This window comes from Sceloporus occidentalis, unplaced genomic scaffold, assembly GCF_023333645.1.
Source record: "Sceloporus occidentalis isolate IW3139 unplaced genomic scaffold, rSceOcc1.0.p SCAF_1, whole genome shotgun sequence".
In the NCBI taxonomy this organism is placed as follows: Eukaryota; Metazoa; Chordata; class Lepidosauria; order Squamata; family Phrynosomatidae; genus Sceloporus; species Sceloporus occidentalis.
The window spans coordinates 139,319,170-139,339,838 of record NW_028316981.1 but is presented as its reverse complement, the minus strand read 5'-3'; the positions used below and the strand labels follow the sequence as shown (position 1 = coordinate 139,339,838).

Sequence of the window (20,669 nt, the reverse complement as noted above, 5' to 3'; positions counted from 1 at the left end):
GTGTAATCTGTCCTGACAGCACTGAAACACACACACACAATCTCATCTATCAAGCCTTTAAGGTGAGCACAAACAGTTATGCCTGCTGGAATTTTTAAAGTTCTTTGGCATTGTCTTTCTTGGCTTAATCCTTTAAATCCTTTGTTATATGCCTCTAAATTTTACTCTTAACTTATCGATGGGTTATACCAAAAACCATAGTTTTGGCCCCCAAATCTGCCCCTGACTTATACATGAGATTGACTTATAGTTGAGTATCTATGATAACTAAATGTAGCCTTCTTGCTTTTCAAACCACCACAATTACTTGAGATCACAGCAAAGGGATGTACATTGTTATATACATCTGGAACTGCTTTGTGTAGCTGTATGCGTGCCACAGGGCTGAGCAGAAAGCACTGCACAACTGTAAGTAGGGAAGACAACAGGGGCCCTCAGTAACTGCAACTGACATATCCATTTTAGAGTATCTTTGGTTGCCATAAGTATGAAAATAAGAATCTTTGCAATCCTTGCTACAGAGGGAAATAGGATATTGTTCTCTATGCAGCTATTACAAAGCACAAAGGAAAGCATAGGCAAGATTTCCTAGCACATTAAATACTTAGGATGTTAGACTCTCACAAGAACAGAAACATCCAAGTTCCTATATGATGTGAAGGAAAAACCAAATTAAAGCACTTTTTCCATAAAGTTTGTGCAAACAAACATTTGGAATCCTGTTTGCTTTTTCCCTATACAATCAGTCCTCTATAATCACTGCAAAATTCTTCAAGTACTCAGCAGCCATGTTAATAATAATAATAATTTGTTTTATTTATATACCGCTATTCCAAAGATCATAGTGGTGAACAGCAAGTAAGCTAATTAGCAAGTAAGCTAATTTGCCCCCAACAGTCTGGGTACTCATTTTAGCGACCTCGGAAGGATGCAAGCCTGAGTCGAGCTTGGGCCCTTTCACTTAATAAGTCAAGGCCTTTCTTTTAGAGTTACAAATTGGAAAGGTGAGTTTTACACAGAGACAGTCAAGGTCAGCTGAACAAAACAGTGTTTGATTACCAGACTGCTTAAGATGGAATAATAGACAAAAGAAGCTCTAAATGAGGGAAGGAATAGCCTACCTTGACCTGGTTGAAGCCAATGGTGACTGCAGCAGCTGAAGTGAACCCTTTAATAACAGGGTAAGAGATAAAGTCCAAGAGGAAACCTGCCAGGAAGAACAATTCTCATTTAGTCTTAGGAAGAATTGGCTTAACACAGTCATTAGCACCTTATTCACCATGCCCATCACAACTGCCAAGCTCAGTTAAAAGCTTTCCTCTTGGCAATTCCAGCTAGGCTTCAGTACTTCTCCTCAAAATAGCTGCCACTTCTCCTGTTATCTTTTTGTTTGTTTTGGGCTCATGAAATTCCATGGGCTGTTGCTATTTATCCCGCCTGTGGTTCACACAGGATTTGGGCCTGTTAAGATACACAAGCTACTTTTCTAGCAGCCACTGGAACCTTTTGCCTAGCACCTGATCTTCTCAGGTCTTCATAGATTCTTAAATCCTCTGTTTTGTGCTGTTCTCAAGCTGTAAAAACACAGGCCACAGGAGAATGCTGGGAAGAGAAGGCTTCTGAACACTGCATTTGAACTGCTCATGCCTAAAGTTGACATTCTAGATAGAAACCAGTTTAACTAGTATACTTGTAACTCTGGGACTAAACAAGGAAAAGCCAGATAATTTTTGTACACAATATTTTACAACTTCCAAAGTATTTTTCTGTGATTTTTACATATTTGAAGTATTACTCTGTGAAAGCATGTAGAAATATTTGTGTGTGCATGTATGTTTTAATACACTTACTGATTAATAATAATAATAATATATTTATACCCCCTTCTTCAGCCAAAAGGCTATCGTTACAAAAACATACTCAATGATGAAGAATCTATAGGAATTGCTTGTAGTCCATCCCCATAGTGAGTAACAGATAGAATGTATTTTAAGTAATAGATAGGAATTTTAAGTAATAGATAGGAATTTCTAATAGAGGTGCAGAACCAAATCCAAATTGACCCATCCCAGCAGCCTTTACCAGGCACATTCTACCTATTACCCAAAATACATAAAAGAACTGGATGGCTCATCATCTCAAGCATTGGAACACTCACAGTTGGTGCCTCTGGATATATGGACAATGTCGTTAGACCATATGCCACCAACACTTTCAGAAATGTGAAGGACACTACTGACTTTTTGCAGAAATTACAATCCATTCCAGGGAACACCATCTTATCCACTATGGACATGGCACTCTGTACATATGATAATGCTAGTTAAATCCCCAACTGCAAGAGGGCACTCTTGGTCAGTTCATCACATCTCCCCCCCCCATCAACACAGGACTACAGCTGCCGCTGTGATCCTAAACAGGATGCTAGTAAAGAGTGGACTTTCTCTGCTCTTTGTCAGGCCAGCTTTTCCTGGCTGGGTGCACTCTCCGTGTGGCTTCCAGACACTCCAGGGGCATGCGTTATCTGCATGCCCTGTCCCTAGAGCAGTTGGAAGCCCCTCTATCTTGCCCAACTGTTTTGAGCCATAGATGCTGGTTCCCTGCCAGCATCAGACTAAATTCCAATTACTCCTTCCACCATTCATAAGGTTATCTACTCACCTTTCTCTCCCAGCAACCACAGTAAAACTAAACTTGTCACCCCACCACCATAAGCACAAATTTTGCATTTCTATTGCTATTCATACATACACAGCTGGCTTATAAAGGTCTGTTTCTAGACATTTCATTCTATATCTCTGAGGAAGTAGACACAAGATGCATCTGCAGTTTAGAAATAATCCAGGCTGACACTGATTTAACTGCCATGGTTAAATACTATTTAATCCTGGGAACTGTAGTTTTGTGAGCTATTTAGCCTTCTCTGTTAGAGAGTTCTGGTGCTACAACAAACAATTCCTAGAATTCCACAGCACTGAGCCATGTCAGTTAAAGTGGTATCAACCTGGATTATTTCTGCAGTGCGGATGCAGCCTTAGCCTACAAAAGCTTAAGGTACCAATTTCTCTCTCTCTTTCTCTCTTCTCTCTGTTAGTCTCAAAGATGCTACAAGGTCACTTTGCATGCACAGCAGAGCCAGACTAACATTGCTATGTCTTTAAAAATTACACTGGATCCAATGAAGGAAAGTCGGCCCTCCTTATCCTTATTTTTCAACCCCAGATTCAAGCATCCATGGCTTGAAAATATTCCAAAAAAGTATAAATTCCTAATAGCAAACCTTGATTTGCTATTTTATATAAGGGACACCATTTTGCTATGCCACTGTATTTAATGGGATTCAAGCATCCACAGATTTTGTTATCCACAGGGGGTCTTGGAACCAAACCCCAGCAGATAAGGACCCACTATATGCAGGTAGCCTCATGAATTCAAAGTTTTGTTTCCGATATCCAAATGCTGAAGTAGGCAATAGGCTGTAGTTCACTACTGTTTTGTCATCTTGACAGATCTGTCTTCTGAAACATCTGGTTAATCTGCTATTAGCCACAGGCCGTGAACTTGACAAGCAATAAACATCTAGCCTTCTCTTACCTAGATGCAGTAGCCCCATAGCTAACTGGATGCAGCCTGAGAGGAAAGCAAGCAGGATGGCATAGGTGGGGTCATGGAATGCATATGACGAGACCAATAGTGACATGATAGCTGTAGGTCCCAGTGTTACATCTTTTGAGGTGCCCAAAAGGCAGTAGACGAAGCAGCCCATGAAGGAGGAATAGAGGCCATACTGAAAGGAAGATATGAGGAAGGCCATTAGTGACTGATCATAGAGGTCTAACAGTTCTGGAACACAACAAGGACACAAAGATTGTGAAGAGCCAGCAAATAATACAACCTCTGGTTATCCCCTAGGACAGTGTGTCCCAAGCTATCTGATGTGGAAGACTGGCAAATATTTTTTCCAAATGTTCCAGGGATTGGTACCATATTTGTGCTAATTGTTTACAGTTGTTTCTTTCTTTTATGAAAACACACCAGGAACTGGCAGCCAATGGCTCATTGGAGTGCCACTGGTCTATGGAGCACCACTCTGAGTAGCACTACCTTAGAAAACTTGTAAAGCACTTTTTAAGGGAGTAGGAGGCTGAACAGACTGCCCTTTTCAGTGCCGGATTTGGGCCATGCTCTTTTTCCACCATAGAAAGGGAGCCATAGCTGCTGATGGTGTGGCTTTTTGGCCCTCCTTTGGCACTGTGTCATCTAGACGCAATGCCAGAGGAGCACCGTGACATCACTCACAGTGTGGTGGAGCGTGCAGCATCATGCCAGCATGGGGGTGAAGTTGGGGCATGTGTCGTGTGGACGGCACACCCCTACTCCGCCCTGATGCCCACCTTTATGGCTGGTCTATTGAGGCTGTATGTCTCAGAATTGTTCCTCTTGAAATAACAGAAAGAAGAACCAGGACCATAAGTATTTCAGACAGACATGTAATTCCTGCTCAGCATCCTTAGAATTACCTCACAGCAGTCACAAGTGTTGAACCTTTCAGAATTCACAAGTTCTAACAACTTCTCACTCATTGCACTGGGCTTTTTTCCTTTTTTAGTATGACAATTGATTCTCTGGGCAACACTTAGCCTGCAACTCGCTACATATCTGACTAGGGATACTGGATTCAGTGGCTTAAATCCAGTTAGGAGTCCCTGCTCATTTTTAACCACTGAATCCTTGGACTTTACATAAATATTCAACTACAGCATGCTATTGATTTAGTGAGTCTGTTTTAGTTGGAATTGACAACTGGAATTAGTCTTTATGTCATACTTCTGAGTAGCCATGTATAGGATTGTACATGTACAATTCTGTAGATACATAAATATATGGCTGTATCTGTGTTGGTCCCAGCTTGCATACTACGAAAATGGTCATGCATTTGAGAAGGGTATTTCTAAGCCTAGCTGTGTATAGAAGTATTCATGAGTGCTGGCTCAACAAATTCAGGCAAAGGCTCATACAGAACTGACAAAGATAAGAAAGGTATAAAAGGCACTGCTTGTCCAGAGTTCCCAGTCCATTAAGCTCAGAAAGAAAAACCATGTGGATACAGTACTGTGCCAAGTGAGAGAAGTGCTTATATGAATACATGCATGTGGCAGATTCTGGCCTAAATTCTTATGCATCCCCTAGAGCTGCCAGCTAAAGCAGAACATCCAGAATGCTGTTTGCTCAGTTTGGTACTTCACACAAAACTCCACTTATCAAGCCTGCTGGCTTCTTGCTCCTCAGTGGCTTCCATTCTTTCTAATGTCTTTGGTACCTTAATTTCCATCACAGGTTAATAAGAAACAGATGCCACTGTCATACCAAGACTGCATTCGTGCTCTCTCTCTCAAAATGGAAATAACTTACTGTATATATTTGTGTATATGTGTAGAAAATTTAGTCAAAAAATCGACCTAAAAATCTTTGTTTATCCACAGGCCAAAGTAAGTACTGAAGCTTAATTTTATCAAAAAAGGAACCATCCCTTTCTCTGAGTAGAGTGGTGGAAGGTGAGAGAGTTCAGTCTATCCTGGGAGAACTTAATAGAAACACTGATCCCCTCTACTCTCTCAGAGGACCTTTGAAGGAAAGCACCAAAGAGCTGCCTCCATTTTCCTACCCAGGCATTCAAAAAGGTCAGAAGTGGTGCCACAGTAGAGGGAGTAGAGGGGGTTGGTGCTTCTTTTTGGTTTTCCCAGAACAGACCTTTCGACACTCTACTCAAAGAAGGGGATGGTTCCTTATTTTGATAAGAGTTAGTGCTGTATTTTAACTTTTATCGAAAAAGGGAATCATCCCCTTCTCTGAGTAGAATGGCAAAAGGCTTTTTTGAATACTTGGATGGGTAGATGGCAGCAGCCTCTAGATTTTATCCTCAATTTATCCACTGATCCTATCAAAATCCACAATTTTGGCCCCAAAACCTGCCCTCATCTTATACATGTAGTCGACCTATACACAGGTATAGAATGTAATCAAATTTTGTATCACTTGAAAGCACTTATCTGTTGGTCATCAGCCTCACCTGGAGTCTCCTTCCTTAGAAGTCTTTAAACAGAAGCTGGATGGCCATCTGCCAGGGATGCTTTGATTTAGATTTACTACATGGCAGGGGGTTGGACTGGATGGCTCTTGTGGTCTCTTCCAACTCTATGATTCTATGATCTGTTCCAGGACTAGGTAGATCAAAAACCACTGGAAACCAAACTGATCCCCATGCCTTCTAAGTACATATGATTTCAAAAAATGCTGCTGGAGCATGTGTTCACCAATCAGATGCTTTCAGAAGCAGATTAAGAGAAGATGGTGACCTCACCTGCACTGGAAGACCAGCCACTGCAGCATACGCAAGAGCTTGAGGCACAACTGTCAGCCCCACGGTAAGTCCAGCAACAAAATCGAGCTGCAGCCATTGGAGCGAATACTTGGGTAGCCACCTGAGCACCGGCAGTCTCTTCTTGGCTGCTCTGCAGCATAGTCCCTGCCATTCTTGGTCTCTCTCTGCCATGGCTGCCCTCAGAGTAATTCAAGTTGACTCACTTGGGATCCATCAGTCCAGGAAGGATCAAAATCATTACCGGGCCTTTCAGAGTCATGGAGGCAACCCATGAAGGATGGCATCTCAGGTAGTTATGGCTGGAAGAAATCAGAATTCCATGTTACTGCTGGAAGAAATGGTTTTCATTCAGAGATATGGGGGAAGGGGAGAGTTCCTTTTATGGGAAATGGTGAAGATGTTCCAACAGTTTTCTGTTTTAGTATCAACAGTACCATGACTGATTGTGCTCAGAGGAAAGCAATGCTATGGTATCCTCTGATGATTAGAAACTAATTCATATATGTGATAGAGACCAAGATGATGCTATTAGATGCTATTCGTCTTTGTGAAAACACTGTTATTTTAACACCTTAACAGTTTTCTGATTAACATTTTCAGCTGTTACGTTATGGTTTAGGTTTTGGTGTAAGCCATCTTCAATTTTACTTAATGAAAGATAGATATATTTTAAATGAATAATAAGAACCAAAAACACCAGGCTCAAAGTAAAGCAATGAATGTACCCAGAGGTAATTGAGTGTCAAATGATATTTATACATTTCTAATTGTTGCTGTTGCTGCTGCTGTTATGTGTCTTCAAGTCGTTTCTGACGTACGGCGACCCCAAGGCAAACCTAACATGGGGTTTTTCTTGGCAAAGTTTGTTCAAAGGAAGTTTGTATTCCACTGAGGCTGAGAGAGTACGTCTCACCCAGTGGGTTTGCATGGCTGGTCTGGGAATCGAACCCTGGTCTCCAGAGTCATAGTCCAACACGCAAACCACTACGCCACACTGACCCTATTATTATTATGAAACAAAAATCATGACAAGATGTCTGTGCTAGGGAAACAGGCAAAGCAGACCATGGAGTGTTTCTCTCAAAGCAGATTAACTCTGCTTCAGTAGAAGCTACTTCTCGCTCAGAAATCTGAACCTTGTCTCTATCAACAAAATAGCAGACCGAGCCCTGAATATACTGTATTACTGGCCCACACAACCCAACGAAGTGCACCCACAAAAAGTTATGGAAGATGTCAGGTGGGTGGGACAGTTCTCAGACTGCCTTTTTAGCAGCACACTGAACAACTGCTTACCTTGTTTATTCAGCCAGGGGTGACCTGGCAAAAGAGCAGGGAAGATAACAGAGCTTATCCTCCATAAACAAATAGCATCAAAGGTTGGTTTGACACAGTCAATAGCCACTACAGCTTATTTCAAGGTAGCATTGCCTATATTTGCTTAAACTACATTTATATGGGGAATAAATAAACCCCAGTGAAGCAAACTGAGTAAATATACATAGGTTGGAGCAAAAGAATTGCTCCACTATTGCCACCTTGTGTATTCCCTGGATAGGGAGTTGTCTATAGCCATTTATTAAGCCAATTCCTGTTGTTCTTGGTAATCCAGTTGCTTGCCATGCTTCTAACTTCTATTTTCAATAGTATCCTTCTCTCTAAAACAGATGGTGGAAACAACAGTTTAAACAAAAACTTTACCATCTGTTGTTAACGTTTAGTTGAAGGTTAACAGCTGAAACTTACCTGCAAGCTCTAGCTTCTGGTCCCAAATAGTCCCAAACCATATTTCCATAACCACAGGATAACTGCATTTACTTTGGGGTAAGTAAAAGAAGTCAGTGTGGTGTAGCAGTTTGAGTGTTGGACTGTGGTGACCAGGGTTCGAATCTTTGTTTGGCCAGGGAAATCCACTGACTGACATTGGCAAATCACACTCACAACCTCAGAGGAGGGCAAAGGCAAACCCCCTCGGAACAAATTTTGCCAGGAAAACCAGTGATAGGCTTAGTTAAGGGTTGCAAACCCTTAACTAAGCCCTGGGCCTTCTCTGCCGGGGAGAGAGAGAGCCCTGGCGCCAGGAAGAAGGACGCCTCCCAGGCTCCCCAGGAGATAAGTGAGGAGTAAAGGAGGCGCAGTCGGCAGGGCTCCCTCGCACGGCGCACGGCGGCTAAAGCGGCCTGGAACCGGGTTATACTTCCCCCCGTGTGGACGGCACCCGAGGCCTGCCTCCCCTGAGCCCCTTTTGCCCCTGACTCACCCCCGAGGATCCCAGACGATCCCTCCCGGACCCGGCCCTTGAGGAGGAGGAGGGCCCCTCTCCTCATGTGACCCGCCCGGGGAAGGAGGAGGCAGGCCTGGGGCTGGCCCTTTCTCTGTCTCCGGCGCTGCAGAGCCGCCATCGTCATGCCTCCTTCTCCTCCTCCTCCTCCGCCGCCTGCCTTGCGGGGCCGGGGGGCAGCAGCGGGGCCCCTCCTGCTCCTCCTCCTGCTCCTGCTCCTGGGGGGCCAATGCTGGGCCTCGGGGGCCCCGGGCGGAGCTCGCAACGTGCTCCTGGTCGTGGGTGAGCCAGCCGGGAGACCGGGGCCCCTTGGGTTTCGGGTCCTCCTTTTCCAGCCCCGCCTCCTCGGGGCCTGCGAGGCTGAGAGAGTGTGACCTGTTGCCCAAGGCCACCCAGTGGGCCTCCAGGGCCCAGGAATGATTCCAACCCCGGTCTCCAGAGTCATTCCGTCGAACACTGAGGCCACTAGGCCGCAATGGCTCTCTAGCAGTGACCTTTGTGCAGAGATACAGCCCTGGGGTCAGTCTCTGGGGTCAGAGAGACTGGGCCGCACCTTTCAGACTCACTGAGAGAAAGAAGTGGGCAGCAGGAGCTTTCCTAGACTAAATCTACTTCCTCAGATGCATTTGCTTACATGGGAATCATAGGGAATACAATGGCATGTACGATTCTAACTTTTGTGCTCAGTTGTATATCTTTGCATTTTAGGATATTTTCTAGTTCCTTCATAGCCATCCTCCCCATTCTTAATCTTCTGATTTCCTGACTGCAATCCTCATTTCTATCAGTGTTTGATCCCAGCTATGGCCATTCTTTTACTATTTCTATTTCTTCATTGTTTAGGTTGAACTTGTGAAGGTCCTCGGTGGTCATTATTTTGGTTTTATGTTCAGCATTAAGCCTGCCTTTGCACTTTCTTCTTTGATCTTCCTTAGAAGAAGGTATTCCAGGTCTGGGAGGTTTTCTGCTAGTATTATGGTGTCATCTGCATATCTTAGAGATCCCTCCTCCTATTTTCACTCCTCCTTCTTCTGTGTCCAAGCCTGTGTTTCTTTTAATACATTCTGCATGCCAGTTGAACAGATAGGGTGACAGGATACTAGCCTTGTCTGGTCTTTTTGGCAATTGGGAACCATTCTGTTTCTCCTTGTTCTGTTCTTACAGTAGCCTTTTGTCCTGAGTAGAGATTCCTCAGCAGGACTATCAGATGTGTTGGCACTCCCATGTCTTTAAGGGCATTCCATAGACCTTGATGATCTATGCAGTCAAAGGCTTTGCTATAAAGCGCTGCTGTCTGCCCCTTTGGGAAGAAAGAAGACATTTCCTGTTGACTTTCTGCCTATCCTACTGCCATACTCTTATTAATATTAGTAGTAGTATTAGCATTACGCTTTTTCACTAGGAATCAAAGCAGATGCCAACAGTATGATTAAAACATCAAACAATTAAAAATTACAATTTAAAAACCCCATAACCCCAACCCTCCCCCCAAACTGAAAAACAGTAATGATCGCATTAAAAGTTATTGGCTGCCAGGAAACAATGCAACCCTATACATAAGGGTGGGGATTATATGACCCTACAGATATTGTTGAACTGCAACTCCTAGCATTCCTCACCAGTGACTGTCCTGGCTGGGCTGCTGGGACTTGCAGTCCAGCAACATTTGGAGGGCTGCATGACTCTCACCCTTAGTATACAGAGACACTCAAGATGTAAGACAGCCTCTCATGACCTGGTGCCCCTAGGCTACAACTCCCAGGATGCTAGAAGTAGCTGGAGCTTATGGGAGTTGAAAGCCCCAAATATCAGAAATTAGCAACTAAGCAATAAACATCATGAAGGATTATCTAGAGATCTTGTCAATGGCACTCAGGTGAATGGTTCTAGCCATTCCTGGCAGTCGTGTGGTGAAATATGCAGGTATTATCAAATAGAGGGGTGGGATCATGTGTGTGTCTCCCAACACACACAGCTTTGGCCTGTTGAACCAGCATTATGTGAGACTGGTGTGATGCACCTACTCTCTAAAGTTCCTCCTCTCTCTCTCTAGTTGAGTTAAGGGAGCCTCTGGGCCTGTTGGAACCACTTGGTGACTCACATTCCCCAGCTACATTTTCAGCTGTGATTCAATGGATCCTTTTGTTAGAACATTGGAGGGACAATGCACCTTGTGTATGTATTTAGACGTTACAGTTAGAACACATTCTGCAATATATTGTGTATCCTAATTTCCTCCAGGAAAGCCAAGGGCTCTTCCCCACCCCACTTGATCCTCAGAAACAAACCTGTGAAGTACATTGAAGGAGAGAGAGAGAATTAACTGATCCAAAGTCACCTAGTCCAAAACACACTGCAGAAATAATCCAGTCTGAGACCCCTTTACCTGTCCTGGCTTAGTACTAGGGAATCCTGGGAATTGTAGTTTGTTGTGGCACCAGAGTGCTCTGACAGACAAGGCTAAATGTCTCAGAAAACTGCAGTTCCCAGAATTCCCTAGCATTGAGCCAGGGCAGTTAAAGCAGTCTCAGACTGGATTATTTCTGCAGTGTGTTTTGGACCCTTTTATAGCTTGGTGAAGACTGGATCTCCCAAATCATGGTCCAGCATTCTAACGGCTCTGCTACAATGGCTCTTAGGTAGGGTACAATTAATGGTATTTATGATTTCAAGGTTTTAGGGGTTTAACATCCCAGCAATGTTAGGCTCTGCCAGGATGACAGAATTCAGTCCAACAGCTAGAGAATCATAACAAATATTCATAGGCAATAGTGTTGGGGTTACAGCTGCTATGGGGAGAGTAATCTTACAGTCTGTTGCTTGATCTTCCTCTTCCATGGCAGCGGACGATGGCGGTTTCGAGAGTGGAGTGTACAACAACACAGCCATTGATACCCCACACCTGGATGCCTTAGCCCAGCACAGTTTGATCTTTCGAAATGCCTTCACCTCTGTTAGTAGCTGTTCTCCCAGCCGGGCCAGCATCCTGACAGGCCTGCCCCAGGTAACACCTGCTAAATGGGAATGAAGAAAATGCCAGTGCTGAGAAACCATTTGGTTCTGCTCTGTGACCTTATTGCCTGCCCGCTGGACACTGTGTCTTGCTTGTGTTACAAATGATTTCTCTTTCTTCACAGCACCAAAATGGCATGTATGGATTGCACCAAGATGTGCATCACTTCAACTCCTTTGATAGTGTTCGGAGCCTCCCCCTGCTGCTCAGCCAGGCAGGGATCCGGACTGGTAAGTTGCTGAGAAGAGCAGATTTCTTCCAAGCCACCCACCCTTAATTAGACTAGAACCCCAAATCCCCTCCTGTTCTGAGCTGGCCCTTAAGCATGCTCACATTCCTAAAGTATTCTTTCCTTTGCAATCAAATATGAACATTAATTAAGAAACAGTTATTTTGAATTCTGCTCTATTCTGTTCTCTTGTTTATAACATGCCTTGGTGCAGTTGATTTTATATAGACTAAGCTCCAGAGCTGTACATAGATGAGTAAAGGGGAAGGTAGAAGGTATATGTGATTTATCTCCTGACATGTAAATTTTGACTGTAAGCTACTATGGGGCACAAACCTTCTATCTGATTATGGTTCTGTAAAAAGCTCTTTGTATCCCAGAAACTGTGGATTATATGGTCCTCCAGGTGTTGTTCAGCTGCAGTTGTTCAAACCTATAAGCTGTAGCCAACATAACTGGTGGTGAGGGATGGCTATAGTCCAACAACATGTAGTGGGGCACATAGCATTCATCCCAAATACATAAAGGAAAAAATAGCATAGGGACCTAGGCATGCATATGCCAAACTTATACCCAACATTGCTTCTTCCAATTCTGACCTTTGCCCATTCAGTTTAACCTTTCAAGGGATGATTATAAATATGTTCAGCTGGACATTCTTAAATTCATGTTTGAGACCTCCATGCTTAACATACAAAAGCCAAGACTGGGCAGAGTTGGGATGTTCAGATGCTTCCTACTCACTTTATGCCCTCATTTTATTCAGAAAGAATGCCTGAACAGGGTTGGAATAACTTTTAAAAACTGGGAGTGGATACCTTGGGTCCTGGCAAAAGCCTCCCATTTAAAAAGAAGTGAGATCTAAAATATCACCACTCTAGAATGACAGTCAATAGTTTTGAACAACAAATCTTTTTTTCTTTTTTTTCTTTTTTGTTGCAAATGTACTTTTATTTTATTTCCAGTATCAATAATGCTATTAAGAGTTTGTCCTAAACTTGTGAGTTTAGGAATGACCTGACTTAAGACATAAGGAAGATTTGTCTGAAATAAAATGGCTGCAGAAAGCTGGGCAGTGCACGGTGTGTCAGAATACTGGAGGAGTATAAAGTGTTATATCAGCTTTTCAGTATTCCTGTCTCTGATGGGTTGTACATGTTCTTCTGCTGCAGGAATCATTGGAAAGAAACATGTCGGGCCCGAGGCAGTGTATCCCTTTGACTTTGCCTACACTGAGGAGAATGGCTCCGTCCTTCAAGTAGGAAGGAACATCACTCGAATCAAACTACTTGTTCGGAAATTCCTCCACAGTCAGGATGAGAAGTAAGATTTCATTGCCTGGGCGGGCTGGGATTAATTTTATTGGATCACTTTCTTCAGCGCCTGTGTACCCGTTGGAAGAGGGCGTTCAGGCATTTGAGGAGTCTCACCTCTCACTCACATTCAGGGGTTTGCTGCAGGGAAATTGGTGCAAGCCGGAGTGGCAATATTGAGAATTTGGGACTTTGTCACACAAGGCAGGTAAATCTGGGTGACAGTGTCTTTTGCTGGGCAGTGTGTGATGTGTCATATATCACATGGCATCATTCCTCTTCTGTTGTTCTCTTGCTGGGAGGCTGTTTTGAAAGCATTTCTTTTTATTAATACAAAACTCCATTAATAACCTGCTTTTCCTGCTACCGTTTCTAGTACAATAATTCAGTTCTGCTTTAATGTTGATTTTGGGTGGTCAGGGGGTGGACAGTGGTCATGCCTTGGGTGTGGTTTTCCTCTCGGTTTGGGATGGCAAAGTAACCAAGAAGCTTGTAAACTTTTTTTTTTTGGGGCGGGGGGGTTGGTCTATAGAAAAAAAATCCAGTGGCAAATGACCATCCCCACCCCCAACTGGGGCTTTTCAGAAAAGCTGAGAAGGCAAAACTTTGCTCACTGCCTCTCCATCCGTTTTCCATCTGCATAGCCCAGTTCCAGAATCCCTGTCTCCTTATTCTGTGTGTGTGTGTGTGTGTGTGTGTGTGTGTGTGTGTGTGACACAAACACACACAACCTGGAAATGTAAGTGGAAAAGAGTCTTATAGTTTTAATAAGCATTTCATTTGACCCTGTTCTGCCCATTCTTGTTGCTTAGAGCTTGAGAGTTGATTATTTATTATTTTATTTAGAGTATTTATATCCCACCCTTCAGCCACAAAGGCTCCCAGCGCAGTTTACAAATTGTTAATTTGTCAGTTCCCTTCCCTCAGTCTTACAATCTAAATAAGAGAAGACACACAAGGAAAAAGGAATGGTGGTGGAGGGTGTTTACATCCAACATACTGCTAGTTCTTCTCTCCCTCTGAGGCCATGGCAGTGGCAGTTGGGATGGAAGGGAGGGCCTTTCATTTGCTTCTGATTAAATGCTGGCAGATTAAAGCCAGCAGCTAGTTTAGTCTGATCCATCCTAAATAAGGAAGCCCCCCCACCACCACCACCACCATGAAAAGAGGCAGAAGACTGGGAAGCTATTTTTCTTCTGTACTGTGATAAATGACTTTTTAAACATCATACTATTTTAATTTCATTTATATTTCTGTGTATAAAAGGCATGTTTGTGGCTTAAATAAAAAGATAAATGATTCTAATCAAATGAGAAAGTGGGAGTGACCATCAGAGAAATGAAGCCAAATTAGGAAAAGGTGCAGGAACAGGGGATATTGGGTGGGCAATCCCAAATCCTGTGACTGATAAGTTTTTAGTGCAAATGAAGTTTGCAGTCCTGGAATGGTTCCTATGATGCAAAAGGGAAGAGAGCAACTCCCATTGCACAGATCGCTCTTCTGTCCTTATCGTGATCATGCAAAAGACTATAATAAACCTCGTGTTATCCTGTCAGTGAAGTGCAATTGTCCTATCACTAGTATTAATGGGCTATTTCGTTATTCAAAAATGAAGGGACATGATGGGACAATTCCACCTCACTGACAGGACAACAGGATCAGCACGATGTCATCAGAAAGTTTTTCTTTTTTTTTAAAAAAAAATTATTATCCAAAAAAACATATAAAACATACACAACAAATAGTCATGAACAACATACATATAACAATCAATAGATCACATACTATAAACACATTTTTAGAAATACTATACAAAAAAAATCATTTTCATCACTTCCAGTCATCAGAAAGTCTTTCGCGTGATTGCGGATGGGATAATGTCCGGATAAGCATGACGTCGTTTGAAAGTCTTTCGCCGATCGCACAAAAAGGATGGGACAAGGACGCCCTTTTTACCCTGTGTGATAATCTCCAATACTTTTATAGCAGAAGAAGGGCCTGGTGTGATGAGATCCTTGGTTGCTGGGGAGGAGTTCATGGTGAATAGTGGACAAGTGCTGAGGAGCAGAAAAACTGAGGGGAATTGCTTCTTCTGGTAGCCTCTAGGAGTGGCAGTTCTCCTCTTTAATACATGTTTTGCATAACCAGAAAACCAATGGCACTCTGTACAGCTCTTAAGATTCCAGATATAGGAATTTGGCCTCCAGTTTAGCCACAGCTATCTAGCCCTGCTGTAGATGAACAACTGATGATAGTACCCACACCTCTTCTGAATTCACTTTTAGGCCCTTTTTCCTCTATGTTGCCTTCCATGATCCTCATCGCTGTGGCCATTCCCAACCCCAGTATGGAGCCTTCTGTGAGAAATTTGGTAACGGAGAGCCTGGAATGGGCTGGATCCCAGACTGGAAACCCCAGCAGTACAGCCCAGAGCAAGTGCAGGTGAGACATGGAGTATGTTCCTCCATCTGAAGTCCAGGTAGGCCACATGTTGCAGGCATGCTTCAGAGAGCAATATCCCTCCATTTTCCTCAGTGCCAAACTGGGTGTTTGAATCACTGAACAATGGTTGGTCAGCTCCAGTGTCCAGGATATTCCCCCACCTGCTCCAGTTTTCAGATAGTTTTCTTAGCTTTTGTTTTCTTAGTTTTCTTTCAACTGTAGCTTCTAGTAATGGTTGCTTTTGCTTTCTGCCCTCAGGTCCCATATTTTGTGCAGGATACACCAGCTGCTCGAGCAGATTTGGCTGCTCAGTACACAACCATTGGGCGCATGGATCAAGGTAGGCCAGGGCTGCAGTACTGGGTTTTGACTTGGCAGAGTACGTTGTTTCCTGGGACATCACTTGGCAGCTCCAGAGACTCACCCTCCTTTACATCCTTAGTTCTCAAATCAGTATCTTTCTACCATGCATATATCTCCAGTTAATAATCAAGGATAAATCTCCCTTATGAACCAGCACATGCTCTGAGATCTGCTGGGGAGGCCCTTCTCTCTGCCCCACCTTTCGCACAGGTATACCTGGTGGGAACACAGCAGACGGCCTTCTCACTGGCTACCCTCAGGCTCTGGAACTCTCTTCCCAAAGTAGTTAGACTGGCATCATCCATACTTTTTTTTCTCAGATGGAGACTTTTCTATTCTAACAGGCATTTGATGAGTAATGATATAACACCAATCTTACACAGTGTGCTGGATATTTCTAATTGCTGTGTTGGTGTATATGTGTGTTAATGTATGTTTTAATCTGGTTTTAATTTTTTCCTGATTGTTTAATTATTTTTAACTTTTGTATTTTGTGCATTTTAAACATTTTTTTTGTAAACTGCTTTGAGTCCCAATTTCGGGGGGAGGGGGAGCAGGATATAAATAAATAAATAATATTATTCCCAGATAAGCACTACAGAAAGGCAGTCTTTTTTTGTAAGATTGAGTGGTGGTGGTGTGGTGGTGGAGTCCAAGCTCTTATCTTTGATCAGTGATGAGGTCCTTCCCACGGCTCAGTGCTACAGAAAGGACAGAAGAACTGGTGGGCCAAAAAAGATTCCCCATCCTTGAGGTAGACAGAGACTACCTACATGCAGGACTGGAATTATCTCGCTGTTAAAATGCAGTAAGATTCATGGAATGTTTTATAGTGAGGTGTATTTTTACTTTTTACACATTTGGCTTAGAATTGAGTATTTCATAAGAATGAAAAGCACCACTGTGCTCTGAGGAAATGAATGGGGCGTTCTCTTCAGTAAAGCAAAATAGTGTACAGCACAAACATACATGTAGTACTTACAATGGATTTTAGACTTTCAGGAAGCCTTGATGTTCATGTGGATTTTTTGATATGGTTTTTAGATATACAGCGCGCCCGCGCCATACGCGGGCACACCATATGCGGCCTTGAGCATACGCGCTCAAGCCGCGGGGTGCGCGCGGGGAGGAAGGGGCGGAGCGTCCCATTCAATTGAATGGGCGCACGCGCCTGTTGCACCCCGCACGCTCCCGCGCCACCGCGCACAAGCCCCATTGTTTCCAATGGGGCTCGAGCATAGGCGGAATTCGCCTTACGCGGCGGGATCCGAAACAGATCCCCCGTGCAAGGCAAGGACGGACTGTACTGTAAAAAGCAAAACAGTATTTCGTATCTCAGGCCTAGAGAGAAAATCTCTCCATGAAGTCTTCATTATCCAAAGTGGTTAATTGTTAGTGAGACTAGATTACCCCAATTCCATGAAAATGTGAACAGGTGAGGAACTGAAGATTTGAAAGATCCTGGGTTTCTGAAAGAGCAAGCTCCATTCACTTCTGAGACAGGGATTCTGAAGGTGTTTCCTCTCACACCGGTACAGTGTACAAATGAGTTGAACATGGGTGCTGGATACTTCTGTACAGTGGCCATTTAATTCTCTTTCTGTGGGATGTGCAGGCATTGGTCTTATTCTGGAGGAACTACGGAGTGCTGGCTTCCACAACAGCACACTTGTCATCTACACTTCAGACAATGGTATCCCCTTCCCCAGTGGCAGAACTAACCTGTACTGGTCAGGCACAGCTGAACCTCTCCTTGTCTCCTCACCAGAGCATCCGGCACGCTGGGGCCAATTCAGCAATGCCTATGCCAGCTTGTTGGGTAAGATCTGCTGAGAGATGGATTGTGCATTTACACTGTGGAGAAACCTAAGAAGTGGTGGACACAACTTTGATTATTGTGGGGTAATTTAAGCTTCCTAAGGCTTCAACCTTTGCTAAGGAAACAAAAATATTAAATGTCAAAGCCAAGCCTGTTAGGGTCTAGATTTAAATTAGCAGAGTAGCAGAAATGTGCTCTTGTCTAACCGCTTCCCTAAGAACTGAGACTGATTCCCAAAACAACACAAATAGCTTGAAGTTCAAACAAAAGTTTACTAATGGCTTTAATCTATATTTACATAGAAGCTATATTCTAATATAGCTAGTGAACAGTTTAGGTAAAAAGAAATATTTATCTCACCATCTTTCCAAAGAATGTTGAGAGAGGAGGAAGATGGAAAACATGCAGTTCAGTTGAGAGTCTGTGAGAGAGAATTTCTGTTAGTCCCAAAGGGGAGTGACCTAAGTCACATGGTTAGTTTGAATGAGAGAGCGGGGGAAGAATTTGCATGCAGGAAATTCCTATCTAAGGAGGGTGAAAGAGAAGGCAAAAATCTTCCAGCAGTTATTATGAAATGGCTTCCCTCTCTCTTTCTAGGTTCTTACAAGACTATTCTTTTCAGAACAACAGAAGAGAGAGTTCTCATTCTTTCATTCTGACTCAGTAGAAGAGTTTAATACTGACTTGAAAAGTCAGATTCTATAAATGACAGATATTACCATGTTTTCTTCCTCCTATTGTCTTTTCATCCTGTCTCACATGAGTGGCAGAAGAGGGAAATAAGCTGTAGAGAAGGGGGCAGTCAGAGTAAGTTACAGTTGTGTCTACAATTCGTTTCTGACTTATGGCAACCTTAAGGCAAAACTATCACATACCGAGTCCTAATGTGATGTAATGACCATAAGACTTTTATTAACTAGTATTAACTAGCATTTACTTTATTAACTAGTACTGAGATTTTGATGCCTAGTGCCAAAGTAAAAGTAAGGATTTGGAATTAGAACTGGCTTTAAGCAATCTGTAACTAAATGAGATGATTCATTTCCAAGTAGTTTCCTGAAGTTGTATGTCATTGGCTGGAACCATGGACTTTTTCCAAGATTCAGGAGCATCCAACCTAGCCAATAACTTACTAAGGTGCTCTACAGACAAGCGCAATGGGGCGCCGTCGTTACGGGCGAAGGGCAGCGCTTCCAGATGCCCCTCGCATGTGATGAGGGCATCAAAATGGCGGTGCCCTGTACAGATGGGCGCTGCCATTTTGACGCAACAGATGCTTAGCGTCCGCATGTTGTGACGCCATTGTGACGTCGCAAGTGTGCCATTGGCGCACTGCGGCATCATAATCGCGTCGCAAAAAGAACCCACTTTTTGCGGGTTCTTTTTGCTGCATGAGGAAGCCACGCAGTTTGCCTGCTGCAGCTTCCTCGCGCAGCAAGACAAAGTGCAGGCAGACTGCCCTTTTTGGGCAGTCTGTACCCCACCTAAATTATTAAAGTATCAAAGATTATAGTCCTGCCCCCTGCCTCAGATACACATCATTGATGCATTTCCTTTCCCCACTCTCTGCAGACATCACCCCCACCATTCTGGATTGGTTCTCTGTGCCATATCCCAGCTACAGCCTCTTTGGAAAGCGACTGGTGCAACTCACTGGGAAGTCATTGCTGCCAGCGCTGTCTTCGGAGCCACCATGGGCAACTGTGTTTGCAAGCCAGAGCCTCCATGAGGTGACCATGCACTACCCCATGCGGGCTGTACAGCAGGGGGCCTTGCGCTTCATTCACAATCTGCAGAACCGCACTGCCTTTCCCATCGACCAAGACTTCTATGTTTCACCCACCTTCCAGGACCTACTGAACAGGACCCAGGCAGGGCAGCCCACTCACTGGAACAAGACCCTGCACAGTTACTACTACCGGGAACGCTGGGAGCTATATGATCACAGTATTGACCCCACTGAGAGCCACAATGTAGCTTCTGACTCCCGCTATGCCCAGGCTCTTGAGGAGCTCCAAGGGCTGCTGCTGAAATGGCAGTGGGAAACAGATGACCCCTGGGTCTGTGTGCCTGATGGAGTCCTGGAGGATAAGCCCAGCCCCCAGTGTCGCCCACTTCATAATGAACTGTGATTTTATTCTTCCTTCCTCTTGGTGATGACTACTAACTTCCTCATTTGGAAGGGAGACAATGGGAAAAGATCTGTTGTAAATCAAATCTGCTTGCGTAAAACATGCAACTGCTGCAGTTTCCAGAGCCTAAATGGTGGTGAGTTAATGAGTGGAGGAAGGGCCAGAGTCAAATGCAAAAGCATGATTGCTACCCACAGCAGGGGAAATCAAGCCTGTCAGCATTTTAATTACTACCTATGCATACACTATCTTATCCTGTATCAAAATATTTGATGCCAAAGCAATACCCCAAAGTACCCAATGGAGCACTCAGTAGCTGGTCTGCCCAATAACACAACTAGCTGTGGGATGACAAGGTGGGCTGGTCTCATCCCGATTATGGTCAATGAACATGTCTCTGACAGGATTAAGTCTGAAGGCATTCAGAAGAACCCTTCGTTTAGCCTTTTCCCAGGATAGTTCTGCCTCAGAACACACATAAGGCAGACACTGAAGAGAGATTCATTATGAAGCATCCAGCATCTTAGCATGCCAAGAGAAGGCAAGTCTAAAAGAGCCTTTGCAATTGTATAAGTTTATGAAACAACTTGTCAGTAGCAGCCAGATGGAACTGGCTTTTTTAACATGCAAGTTCTAGCACAGCTGAAACTAATATTTTTGGAACAAATGAAGTAAATAAATTGTCTTGGTGCTGA

The 20,669-nt window shown here is 43.7% G+C and overlaps 2 protein-coding genes across 5 annotated transcripts in view; one reads left to right on the top strand and one right to left on the bottom strand.

Moving 5' to 3' along the window:
* Nucleotides 1-8,799, bottom strand: part of SLC26A11 (solute carrier family 26 member 11) — a 27,649-nt gene extending 18,850 nt beyond the window's left edge. Inside the window, exons 1-4 of one of the 3 annotated variants that reach the window (XM_089539189.1) lie at nucleotides 8,643-8,799; nucleotides 6,362-6,681; nucleotides 3,595-3,787; nucleotides 1,122-1,207 (exon numbers count right to left, since the gene is read on the bottom strand). In XM_089539189.1, the coding sequence (XP_089395315.1) occupies nucleotides 1,122-1,207; nucleotides 3,595-3,787; nucleotides 6,362-6,553 (471 nt within the window). In that variant the 5' untranslated portion in view covers nucleotides 6,554-6,681; nucleotides 8,643-8,799. Of the gene's footprint in view, nucleotides 1-1,121; nucleotides 1,208-3,594; nucleotides 3,788-6,361; nucleotides 6,682-8,128; nucleotides 8,259-8,642 lie in introns of those variants that run through there. The other 2 variants (XM_089539194.1, XM_089539203.1) reach the window with 2 other exon arrangements.
* LOC149322308 (N-sulfoglucosamine sulfohydrolase-like) lies at nucleotides 8,353-20,669 on the top strand. 2 transcript variants are annotated; one of them, XM_089539210.1, is made up of 8 exons: nucleotides 8,353-8,945; nucleotides 11,507-11,667; nucleotides 11,801-11,906; nucleotides 13,078-13,228; nucleotides 15,504-15,660; nucleotides 15,919-16,000; nucleotides 17,639-17,842; nucleotides 19,415-20,669. In XM_089539210.1, the coding sequence occupies exons 1-8, from the start codon at nucleotides 8,789-8,791 to the stop codon at nucleotides 19,972-19,974; spliced, it is 1,578 nt and encodes a 525-aa protein (XP_089395336.1). In that variant the 5' UTR covers nucleotides 8,353-8,788; the 3' UTR covers nucleotides 19,975-20,669. The 2 variants fall into 2 exon arrangements, with proteins under 2 accessions (XP_089395336.1, XP_089395346.1); XM_089539220.1 differs by lacking the exon at nucleotides 8,353-8,945 and adding an exon at nucleotides 10,369-10,838.

Bases quoted from the DNA above. Each gene is read 5' to 3' on its own strand.
- LOC149322308 (XM_089539210.1), top strand. From the start codon at position 8,789: ATGCCTCCTTCTCCTCCTCCTCCTCCGCCGCCTGCCTTGCGGGGCCGG. The intron at 8,946-11,506 runs GTGAGCCAGCCG...CTTCCATGGCAG, and splicing joins CAACGTGCTCCTGGTCGTGG to CGGACGATGGCGGTTTCGAG. The intron at 15,661-15,918 runs GTGAGACATGGA...TTCTGCCCTCAG, and splicing joins ACAGCCCAGAGCAAGTGCAG to GTCCCATATTTTGTGCAGGA.